At 38.8% G+C, this 12,205-nt stretch overlaps 1 protein-coding gene across 1 annotated transcript in view; it reads right to left on the reverse strand.

Moving 5' to 3' along the window:
• The window catches only part of ST18 (suppression of tumorigenicity 18, zinc finger), a gene marked incomplete at its 5' end in the record, with an annotated part of 72,510 nt that overhangs the window by 11,823 nt on the left and 48,482 nt on the right, over positions 1–12,205 (reverse strand). Inside the window, 4 exons of the mRNA XM_009866318.1 lie at positions 1,047–1,115; positions 1,928–1,990; positions 4,820–4,935; positions 11,121–11,366. Coding sequence (XP_009864620.1) covers positions 1,047–1,115; positions 1,928–1,990; positions 4,820–4,935; positions 11,121–11,366 — 494 coding nt within the window. The remainder of the gene's footprint in view (positions 1–1,046; positions 1,116–1,927; positions 1,991–4,819; positions 4,936–11,120; positions 11,367–12,205) is intronic.

A 12,205-nucleotide genomic window follows, 5' to 3' on the forward strand; every position in this document is an offset into this window, starting at 1 on the left:
GCTGTATAACTCGCCCTTCTTTGCCATTTTGCTGCATCTCCAGGAGGTTCAATGCCGTTGCTACCACAACTTAGCGTTTTGTTCATAATTCCAGTTGTCAGACTAGAGGATGAGAGCACTAGCATTTGTTCTGAGGAAGTTAACTTGTGACTAAACACTGAGTCAAGCCTAAATGTAGTCACTCCTGCTATTAATACCATTAGAACAGCATACTAGTGCAATGATCGGACTATTTTCTTCTATCTGGGCTACACATGAACCTAAAGGACAGAAAGGACAGTCACAGGATTCTATCCTTTTTACACATATTCATGAATTTTTCCAAGCCGCCCATTATGGGATCCAATTTACAAGTTGCAGAGGGAAAGCTATGAAAGAACTCTAATTATCCTTTCCTCTTCCTCATATCCTTATTGACAAAGCCAATTCAATAACTAGATGACTGGTTGCCAGTGCCTCTCTTGACTACAGATTTTTGAAATATTCATATGTCCCTATACATCTGTCTATACAGCAGAGCCTGCATAGTCCTTTTGTAAGTGACATTTCATGGTGAGAATTATGCCAGCACAAAATCATATGACTTGATGTCTGCTTCAGTGACATTAAACTCATAGTATATGGTAGTGAATGATAAAAAATTGTTTGCAGGAGTTCAGGTCTTGGTTTTAGATTTATTCTAACTATGTTTATTTCTATCTAAATAATTCTAATTTATTCTAACTTGATCAGACTCAGTTATTTGTCAGAGCAGTCTTACATGTTACATATTTTCTATTTCTCTCTGATTCAGAAATACTATGAAAACAGTGTCTCTCCTAGTGTTTACAATTTCTTCCCCCAGGTCCTGGTTAATTCATGAAAATTAAGAAAGACAAATGGAAAGAAGTAAACTCTATTTCACTCAAAACCTTTCAAACCAGTTCAAGTTTTAGACAAAGGTTTGACATAGATCAGATTAATTTAAATGAACAACTGCATTGACGTAGGAGATATGTTGATTGAAGATAAACAACAGCAACATTTGTGCTATTGTCAATACTTACTTAAGCTCCTGAGAGTTAGCAGCCATAAGAGATTTTAATGTCTTGTCAGCTAATGGGCACCCAGAAACACTGAAAAAAACATGATGTGAAATGCTTTAATAAAACAGAACATTTTTTCCTAAAACAGCAACCTCCAGAACAATCTATGACTTATAATGGGAAAAAAACCCAAAAGAGATCTTCAAATATTTGCTCTTGACAAGGCAAGATCAGTCAGTATCAGGCTGTGTTTTTTAAATTACTAGAAAGATATATGGTCAGGGGCAGAGGTTTCTAAGTCCCTGTAAAGCTCTTCATGGGGAGGCAGTGACACACAGAATCCTTCCTTTATGTTGCCTACATGAAGGTCAGGTAGAGGATCTGGTCTGTGTGGTTGGGAAAGGTCTGAAACTGCTTCCATCCTGCTCCCGAAAGGAAAAGCAGGAAATGATCCTTTCAACTCTTGAGGTATTAGCTGTTGAGAGTAGATAATTCCGAGGAAAATATTTCGCCTACTCAGATTATGTTAACAGATCTATGAATTTCAAAGCTATTCATAGAGATATCTGCAGAAATCTAATTTAAAACCTCATGCATCAGCATCTGTACAAAGAGTGCTTGTACACTTAAGGAAATGAAAACTTTGCTAAATGACTTATCTACAGGTCTCAGCTAAGACATGCAGTTACAGTAACAAGCACATGCTGCATAACTCCATCAGTATATGAAGTCAGGACCTTCCAAATACATAACAAAAATGGGAAAACCAGTCACATTTCTGTATGGATTATTCTCTGCAAATTACTTTTGAATTCTTATCCGTAGTAGTATAAAAATGTTCAAAGATGACAATAGCTACAAGTAGCTCTATTTCCTGCTTTAGGCTTCCTGTTGTTTCTTACCTGCGGTGTGAAGCATAGTTTCCTGTGACATGGCCACTACCATCACATCCTGGAGTTGGACAGCTATGCAAAGAAGATGCAATGAGAAAATAGAGTATAATACACCACATAGCTCACCCTACCCTGCAGTGAACCCTATGATCCTTAGGGCAATCACATTCACCATTACACATCTCAACATGATCATGGCACTACAGAAAACAAGAAAAACTTACATGACACTTCTAATTTTCAATTATTCCTTGAAGCATAGATTTTCAAAGTTTTCCCATTTGCACCATGCAAATGAGTCAAAACTTTATTTTTAAAGTCTATGTAACGTGAAATCAACATGCTTTAAGTAGAATTTTTGGTTACTATGTGGATTCTTAAAAGGACAATTTCATTATTGATACAAATTTTTGACAGCAATCCATAAATGTTAGTGAGGAAATTCGTGTTCTGACCTCGTGTATAACACAGAACACTAATATTCAAAATAATTTCCTTGACTTTTGACTAAAATAAGGCACCTTCTTTAGAAATACTTCCAATCTTTATCTGCTGACATAGAGAAAAATTGTTATAGTGGCTGGCAGAACAGAAAGCACACCAAACTCACTCAGCTGAAGTTCAGAATGAGCACAAAAGTTTGCCAAGATGTTTCTCAGCTGAACTGAGATGTGATACAAAGGTGGTGTACATTTAGCATAAGAAATATGTCCCTTTATGCCAAGAGGTGGAGGGATGTTTGACCTGGAGAAGATGTTATAGATTCTGTTTTCCCTCAGCCCTTCTGCAGTCATAGCATCAAACTAATTTATCAGATTAGGATACAGTCCTCAGCAAGAGGGCAAAGATATCAAGTCCAATTTGTGCATGGAAGTGGAAGGGCAGGTGAATTATGTGTACCTTTCTTTGGTATTTTACAACATTAACAGCAGCCCTTCAGAGTTCCTTTATAAAGGACTGTATCTTCTTTCGCTGGGCACATGGATTAGAAGGACAAGAAGAAACTGCAAAAAGTTTTAGCTAGTGCTCTCTAGTAATGAGTAAGGGGTACCTGAATTCCTCATCTGGCTATTTGCTCTGAGCTGGCAGAGTGCTAGGCACTTTTGCTAATCTGTAAGGAAGCCTTAGACAGACAGATGCCATCATTTCAACCGGCACAATGCAGTTATGGACAAGAGAATTAACATGGAAAAGTATAGAGCACATGCTAATTCACTGCAATTGAGCTAACCATGTCAGAATTTTTTTATGCAAGTGCTTATGTCATTTTAAAAACTTCCTCATGATGGAGCCACCTGTATTGAATTGTTCTTTACAAGTTCTGAGCTCAGTAGGATGATAGAAATGCAGTCTGTTCCCTATGTTACCTAAAGATTCTTCTGATAAAATAAAAATATTTCTTATTTCATTTTCTGGACAACAACATTTTAGATGTCTGTTTCTACTCACTTTTTGAAAGGAATACAGTAAAGTCACTATAAAGTGATTATTGCCCTTGTAAATACTCTGGGAATTATTATTTAGGAAAGGAGAAAAGTATTTTACAGACATCTCAAAAGAGGTCAACAGCACAAAGGAACGAGTATTACTAAGGAACTACCATTAGCCTTCAACAAATAAACTCTCAGTGCTTTTTGTACACATTTGTTTTAGAAGTGACAAAACAAACCTGACCTGTAGCAATTTAGGTCATGAACTACAAGTGCAGATATAATGTGGAGAGTAGACAACATGCGGACTGCACGGCATGAGGGGAAAGAATCACTCTTCACGGCAGCTTGCCCCAGTGAAATGTAACTTCTAGAGACAGAGGTGGATCTAACTGATTCATTGCCACCGAGTCTGGGGAGCAGGACACAAGGTGACTGGATGTGACTCATTTATTTATGGGTGAGCCTGCAGTGATATGTTATAGGCTGTCACCACTAAGTGATACAGAATGCACTCATCCAGAGAGATCTGCTCTGGTTTGGGACAGAAAAAAAAAGGGGTATAAATTATTGCTAAGTTCTATTGACTTTTACAATGAAAAAATTCTATTGATATAAAAAATCCAAAGGGTTATTGTGAAGAGCCTGGATAAGACTTTAAAAAGTGACTAGTGTTATTAGGTTGTTGGGGCAACTTTACTGAAAGTATTCAAAACTGAAGCAAGCTGGAGCATGCAGAAAGTTTTAATGAAATTATCCTGTTTTATTTGCAGTTTTAGATAGGAAAGTTTTGAAGCTTAGCTGATGCATTCAAATAATGAATTAGAATTAATGCCTTCAAATCCCTCCACAGAGTGTCTGTACTTGGGAAAAGAGAGTATTAGCCTGTTCTCCCAGAGTATGAATTTTTGCATCCACTGGATTTTCAGCAAAAAAAATAACTAATTCTGCATCAAAGGACGCAGATGAAGGACTTAAGCATGGATTTTGCACAGGTTGGAAGACCCTGAGGCAGCTCCTGTCTTGTGCTTTATCTTTTTCTGAAGTTTACATGTTTCCTGTCTGAGAATTCCCCAGTAGTTCTCTACAAACTGTCAACAGAAGATCTATAAAGACGATTGTCCAAGTAAAGTTCATGTAAGCATTAGCACAGCCAATCTGTAGCATGCTAAAAAACTGTGTTTTGCAGAAGGAGCTGTTGCCCATTTGTTACTCAGCTATCTGAGGAATAAGGAGCGATACTCAATATAACATTAGTTATGAATTTGTCGAGACTCCCAGGCCTGCTTTGGCTTCTTTCAGCTCCAGACCCCATATCCACCTGTTGCATAGACACAAGAAGGAGCTAACTACCTGCAGTGAACTGTTAGCAAGTTTCTCTGTAAATCTACTCCAAACCAGCACTCAGAACAATGGCATAGCCAGCCTTTAGCAGGCCTGAGGAAAAAAATGGCATTTTTTTGTGACTCACGTGATGAGTTCCTTTTTGAGGTCTCTTGAATGGAGCTTGGGTTTAGGACTTGGTATGGAGACATCTCCTGGGTACTTCTTTTCCTCCATGTTTTCTGGAGAGCTCACGGGATCTTTCTGAAATGGTGGATGAGAATGTGACAAAAGGTTTCACTCTTCAAGGCCTCTCGCATATTCAACAAATAAAATGCTGTGGCAAGAAAAGCGTATCTTTGGAAACATTAAAAAAAAGTCTTAATAAGTGATGGACAGAGATGACAGAAGTTTAGTACATCATAATTTTGGAATCTCATAGGCAAACTTTTAAAAATGTTGAACTGTATATTTGTGAAAGTGTGTCTGAAGTCAGATGCCGTTTTAAGCTGTATATAAGGAAAGTTTGGTTTAGATTTGTAAAATGGTGATCAAGTCCAATGAAAAATACACAGAGAAGATGAAAGCAGCTGCTGAATAGAGAACTAAATGAGATCTCAGCAAGAATCTTCCTGTTTGTCTGTGCAAGTGCATCACTGAGGTTTGTATACAGTTGAGTGAAACTGTACTGTGAATTAAAAAATTACAATCAAAAATTAAAAAAAACCTACTGCACACAAAGAGATGTAAATGCAAATTTTTTTTAAGTCTGTAGAGTGGAATGATTTGTTATCTTATCCAAAGCAGTGTGTTGTTAAAGTAAAAATCACAAGAACAAAACTGCTTTGGAATTTCTTAGTAGTAGGCTACTAAGAGTAGTACCTGATTTCTACTAGTTGTAGATTAAAATCTTCACTGCTACAGTGATGTTTGATGTATGGTAAGAACTACGAATATCGCTCACTTGGGAAGGCATTTTGGAAATCTGTACTCCTGAAAGGAAATTACTTTTTTTGTTTTCTGAAAAAGCTTCTCTGATCACTTCAGAATATCTTGGTTTATACTATTTTGAGAATTAATGCCTTAAATTATATTTATGAAGGATAAGTATTTCCTTTCTGGAAGGATGTTTTGTGGATATTGCATCATTCAAGAATTCTGCAAAGTCCATAGCATCAATTGTCAAATCCCTATTAATCCCTTCTGGGACTTCATGTTGGTTTTGGGACTCCATTCAAATACACAGGTAGGTATGGTTCAGAGAGTATTGTCTGTAGGAATAGAAGCTGCTGCCTGTGGTTGAGGGGACAAGCTCCCAGCTGCCGCTAAACTCACAGGGCTAGTGCCATCGATGCTCTGGGCTTGTGCAGCTGATGAGTGTGCCAGGACAGAGGGACAGGGATGTCTGCAGAGCTGTTAACACAGAGTGGAGGGCTGAGGAGAATCTGGACTGAAAATGGAGATTCTCCCTAATGGGACTTGTAAGCACTGTGGGGGTGTTTCTTCTGATAAAGCTTCCATATGGTCCTCAATTCTGGCAGCTCATCTTTGCCTGTTTGGAGACTGGATCCTCAATATGACTTCCTTCTGCTTTCTGGTACTGGCTACCTACTGCCTACTGAAACATACATTACGCATACATATAGAAACCATGCCATATTATTGCTATATCAATTACTACAGATTTTTGCACCCACATTTGCGAGGTTAGTTTGTTTGGGAATAATTTCATCTACTACAAATATAGAAAGCAAAAATGAATATATTCAGCTTTTCTAAACACTATTTCATTGTAATTATTGAGTAATTATTTTAAATTAAAAAATTATGTATTTCAGGCTTTTAGAATTTTATTTCTAAATGAAAGTTTCAGATAATGAGTAACAGAGAAAATTAAAGACAAGGATATTGTTAAAATGTTAATACAGACATAATAAATAGTTGAAAACCCTCCAAGCCTGGAAACTAAAATACTGAAAGCTGAAAGTGGAAAAATGAATGCCAGCTTTATTCAAAATTCAAGAAACCTCAAAGTCTGTTTTCCAGCATTGAGTTAAATCCTGGTTCCAGTGGCACTCGGGGGTGCTTTTGTCACAGCAGTCTGCAAAATGGGAATTCAAGTTCCTGATGCTGTCCACAAGTTCTGACCTGCCTATCTTATATACACATAAATACAACTCCTACAGAGTTCAACACCAGTGTAAGTCATTCCAAAATTAAATGCTCCCAAAAGAAACAACAAAATGGCGACCCTCTGTTGCCAGCTGGAAGGGGTCAAATGTCAAAACCACTTCAGAAAACACAGGTAAAGTGGTTTCCACTTCACATAATGGAGGTTGAAGAAGACTGGCTTATGTTTCCTCTGTCAATTGGCTCTGATAGGCTGCATCTGTATCACTGAACTGAGGACTAATGCTGAGTCTAAAATTTAGTTCGTGCCCTGGCTGGATCCTAATTATGTATTGAGACCAGGCACACATTAGCCTCTTCCACTTTTGTCAAAGGTCCAACTGAGCGGAGACTGGAGTAAAGAATAGTAATAAGTCCACTCCGGCACTCCACTGGGATCCTGAACTGTGTGATGCACCTGCAGCCAATGAGCAGCTGTAACTGTTCACGCTGCTGTTTGTTTGTTTGGTTTGGGTTTTTTTTTTGGTATTGGTTTGGGATTTTATAATAATATTTTTATATCTACAGCTTGTGTTCTTTATCTCAAATGAAAGATATGTCTTGGTCTTTTGCTGGTGATGGAACAGAAATTTGAGTTATTCATCATGTCATTGTCTGATACCTGCTGCACAGAGATGACTGACTGAGAATTACTATATCAAAGCTTGACAAAATGCTACAGTATTACAGTTCATGGCTTCATTTAATGATGTTTCACTGAATCAGTTAGCAAAAATAAGATTGCAAAATGAAGGTTGACGTAAGTACATCTACAGCCACCAGCATAACAGACACTAGAGGGTTTACAATTGCAGTATTTTAATTTTCTGTATTTGAAATAATTCATTCTTTACAAATCTTAATTGTGAGTTTCCTTAAGTGACTTATTAAGATTTGTAACTTTTTAAACTAATAGCTATCCACACACATCCGCACACAAACAACTACTATTTCATAGCTGCTGCTCTGAAAAGAAAAAATCCAATAAGGGCCAAGAAGAGAATGCAGTTTGTTTCCTAGTTAACGTCCCTTATTCTGAGGAATAAGGGAGACGTATACACATTTAAATAGGTCATTTCTTTAGCATTGTCTTAGCACCTTGCAGAACACTTGTTATTATTCAAGCAGTATGAAATCTTCAGATGGATAGAAGTTGCAAAAGAAAAACAGTCAAAGGGAATACAGGCAAAGGAATACCAGAACTTTGCCTTTCTAGGACCTTACATCAGTACATGTGGCCCAAAAGGGGATACATCTGTCTGAAACTAGTGGGTCAGGACTAAGCACCAAATATTTTTCAGTTCTTCACACTTAGGACTGAATATAGAGAATTATTCCTTGTCTTACATGCTTCTATCAAGGACTTGTCCGTGTTAGGTTAATGGTTGCACTCAATAATCTTAAAAGTCTTTTCCAATTTAGGCAATTCTGTGGTTCTCCAGATATTTAGCTTTAGAGGTAGAGATAATCCTTTGGGAAAACACCTTCTGCACTTCCCATTTTTGGTCTGTTAGGTGATGATCACCACAGCTAGTCAAGTCCAACTGTATGTATATCTTTTCCTATCCTGTTTGAATGGATTTATAACTAAATGCTTTTAAAATACCCCCACCTAGAATACTACATCCAGTTCTGGTGTCCTCACCATAAGAGGGACATAGATCTCTTGGAACGAGTTCAGAGGAGGGCCACAAAGATGATCCAGGGGCTGGAGCACCTCTGCTGTGAGGGTAGGCTAAGGGAGCTGGGATCGTTGATCCTTGAAAAGAGAAAACTCTGGGGGGACCTAAAAGCTGCCTTCCAACACCTGAAGGGAACCTACAGGAAGGCTGGGGAGGGACTTTTTACAAGAGTGTCTGCCAATAGAACAAGGGGAAATGGGTTTGAGTTGAAGGAGAATAGATTTAGGTTGGATCTTGGGAAAAAATTCTTCAGTACAAGGGTGTCAAGACTCTAGAATAAATTGTCCAGAGAAGTTGTGGATGGTCCCTTGCTTGAGGTGTTCAAGGCCGGGTTGGATGAGGTCTTGAGTAACCTGGTCTAGTTGAGAGGCATCCCTGCCCATGGCAGGGCGGTTGGATTAGATGATCTTTAAGGTTCCTTCCAACCTAGACCATCCTATGATTCTATGATTCTGTGAAAATTCTAAAGAATCCCAGACTGAAAGGAAAATCAACTGGCTCAATCAGTTAAAACACTACTATTTTCTTCAAAGAGCATGTGTATATTCACGCATGCACGCTACAGGAAGAAATCAAGTAATGAAACTCCATTAATGTACAGATGGAAGTTTATATTGATTTCAGCAAAGACCAGAACATAATGGTAACATGAATAACAGATAATAGCATCTGGCACTTTTAACATTTTTAAGCCCTGAAATCTTTGGAGAACTGACAGTTGAACTAACTGACAGCTCTAGTTATTTCTCAGTGCTTTCCTTTTGGAGAGATTTTGAGCTTTTTCCAAATTCAGATTTTTTTTCTAAAGGGGCATCTGGACAGGCTATTTCACTGAGAGAGAAAGACAATATTTTCTGGAAATTACCACCAAAATTAAGCAACTGTTGTGCATATGAACCAGATAACAATGAATTAGAAATAGATATAATCAGTCATTTTCTTTGCGTGAGGATAACTGCCAGTCTTTGATTTGCAAAACAGAGCCTCTGGCCCTGAGATCACTGGACCTGTCAACACTCCCTGGGATCACAAATCAAATGCTCACAGCGGAGGTCTGGGGCCAGATTCTTGGTTAGGGATGAAGTGCACAGTGTCAAAGCACAGAGTGCAAGGGGCAAGAGTGCCTAAGCACAGACCTTTATGGCCTGTCAGGTAGTTAGATGCTGCTTCCAGCTCCATGTGCTGGTAAGGGAGAGGGAAATAGCCAGCCACCCATCACAGCCATCTGAAAACTGAGCAGGGATTGGTGGAGGACATGGAGGTGTCCTGCCATAGCTCCTGCTGAGTTGCGGTAGCAGGAGGAGGAAGAGTGGCAGGACAGGCCTCCTGCTAAGTCTGGAAAACCGATCCATCCCCTGCAGCAAGGCAGTCCTCTCAGAGCTGGATGTGCTTGTTCATTATGCAACGTGGAGAGGGAAGAGCCTGAGCCCTCAGCCTACCATCTCATGTCAGACTCATTTGAAGACTCTGGTACAGGGATTGTGCTGTCATTGCTGAGTTGAGCAACATCAGCCGCCCCACGAGGTGACTGCAAAGGGCTCTTCAAGACAGCTCAGTCTCCAAAAAGTGATCCTCTGTGATGCAACTGTCTCAATGGTGACTGGTCTTTATGACTGGCCATTATGATTGGTCTCTACTCAATGCATTATATTTTATTTCCAGGTATTTTTAGAACTGTAGGCCTGGATCCCCTAATCTAACCCTAAGCAGATTTACACTGGTCTACGTCTGGTCGAAGTGCCAGTTTTGATATCTGAGCAAAAGAAAATTTTGTAATAAATATAATGTTCAAATGCTATCATTCAATATAGAAAAACTCCAAACTGTGACACTTTTTATTCTGCTTCAGAAAGCTATCACTCAGTTTTGTCTGTGTTAATTACCAAGATTTTATCTAATTATCCTTTATTGATGCTGATTGTCCCTTCCTGATTTAAGAAAAATTCAAGCAATCCATCTTCTGACAGACAGACTCAAGAGAAAAAAATAATCCTAAACTTGCAAGCAAAGCAGAAGAATAGGGAAAAAAAGACAAAGATAGGAGGTGATGCTGCCATACTGCCAAGCTAGGATAAATAGACATGAAAGAGCAAAAATTAACCAAACCCAAAACCTGAAAGAATATTGTGTAATTCTAAGCATATGTTCGAATACGTAGACAACATGTTATCTAGAATTGTAAAGAGTTGGTGTGGAAAAGTTATTTATTTTTATTTTACAGCATGAAAATATCTACCTTGCTTCGGATTTGTTTTGAGCTTTTTTTCCCAAGAAATCCCTAATCATTTCAATGTATCTACCACAGAACTGAGATGTTGGAAACTAAATTTAAACAGCAGTCTCTAATGGTGGATACCTTTGATTTCCTTATCTTACAGACTTACAGGCATTGACAAGTAGGCTTTGAGAGCAAAGTTTTTCAAATTAAGAATTGATTTTTTATGCCACATCTAAGAGGGCATTAAAGCCAGCTCAGTGTTCACAAACCTCTGCCTGTGGAAGTTGATTCCCCTTGAACTGCGCTAGACTGGCCATCCAAAAGACCATCAGATGGCCACTCATCCAAAGAAAAAAGTCATTCAGAAACTGAAAAAATACCTCTTTTTCTTCTTCTTTCCTCCCATGGGTCTTGCTGTAGTTGATTGGTGTATCCCAGCCTTCCTGTTCACACAGAGCCTGGTAGAAGGCTGCATTTACCAGGATGCTGCTTGTTTTGAAAGGAGAGGAGGAAGGAGTGGGAAGTGCTGTGCTGGAAGAAGTGAGAGGCATAACTTTGTCTTGGCTTCGGTTCTTTTTCATGCTCAAATCCAGAGTGCCATTTTCATCCACTTCTATCTCAGCTCCCTGACATGCAACAGGAAACAGAGACATGTTTAGACATGGACATGGTGATGCTGCAACATAACCATGTGGTGCTTTTAAAGGATAAATATAAAGGCACGCTTTTATTTAAATGTATCTGAGTCTAAAACCAGCTTTTCGATTTATATCAGTTAATGTCCAACTCTTAGGCAGACTTAAGAGTAGCTTCAGTAATGGTATCCCTGCATCTCAGCTTAAATACAGTAAGTAGAATTTAAATAAGATGACTCTAAACCATAACCTATACACCCTAAATCTAGTTTTATTTAAAAAAAGTTTAGCTTTAAATCTTCTTGGGTTCCACTCTTACAGAGAACTATGACCCCAATTCACAGTTAAAAGCATTAATGCATTGTTTAGGTCAACAACAGCATTACTATTACATATCATCCCTTCCCCCCACACCCCGGAAATATTACAACATCTGCATCATGGGGGGAGAGAAGGAGGGGGAAGAAATATGCCTGAATGTAGCACAATAGGAGAAATTTTCATTAGGCTTTTGTACACTGCTCAAAAAATCATACTGCCTTAATCACAGTTTGGGCCACTAAGGCAGTGGTCTGCAATGAGATCACTAGACTGGGAGCCACAGGAGGTTCTTTAGCAGGTTCTCCCTGATGGAGAACTTGAGCATAAGTTTAAAAAGCCTTTTCTACATGGAAAGTACAGCAAAGAGCAACCTCTGATTGCAGAGATGTGGGCAGTTTGGGGAAAGACCCAGTTTGACTTTCCAGGCTGGAAGAAGATCTCAGAGTAGATCCTGCTCACGAGAAGGGGCAAGTGCTGCTCAGCTGGGCAAGAAAAACAAGGGAAGGAAA

The sequence above is a fragment of the Apaloderma vittatum genome, unplaced genomic scaffold (assembly GCF_000703405.1).
Source record: "Apaloderma vittatum isolate BGI_N311 unplaced genomic scaffold, ASM70340v1 scaffold18933, whole genome shotgun sequence".
In the NCBI taxonomy this organism is placed as follows: domain Eukaryota; kingdom Metazoa; phylum Chordata; class Aves; order Trogoniformes; family Trogonidae; genus Apaloderma; species Apaloderma vittatum.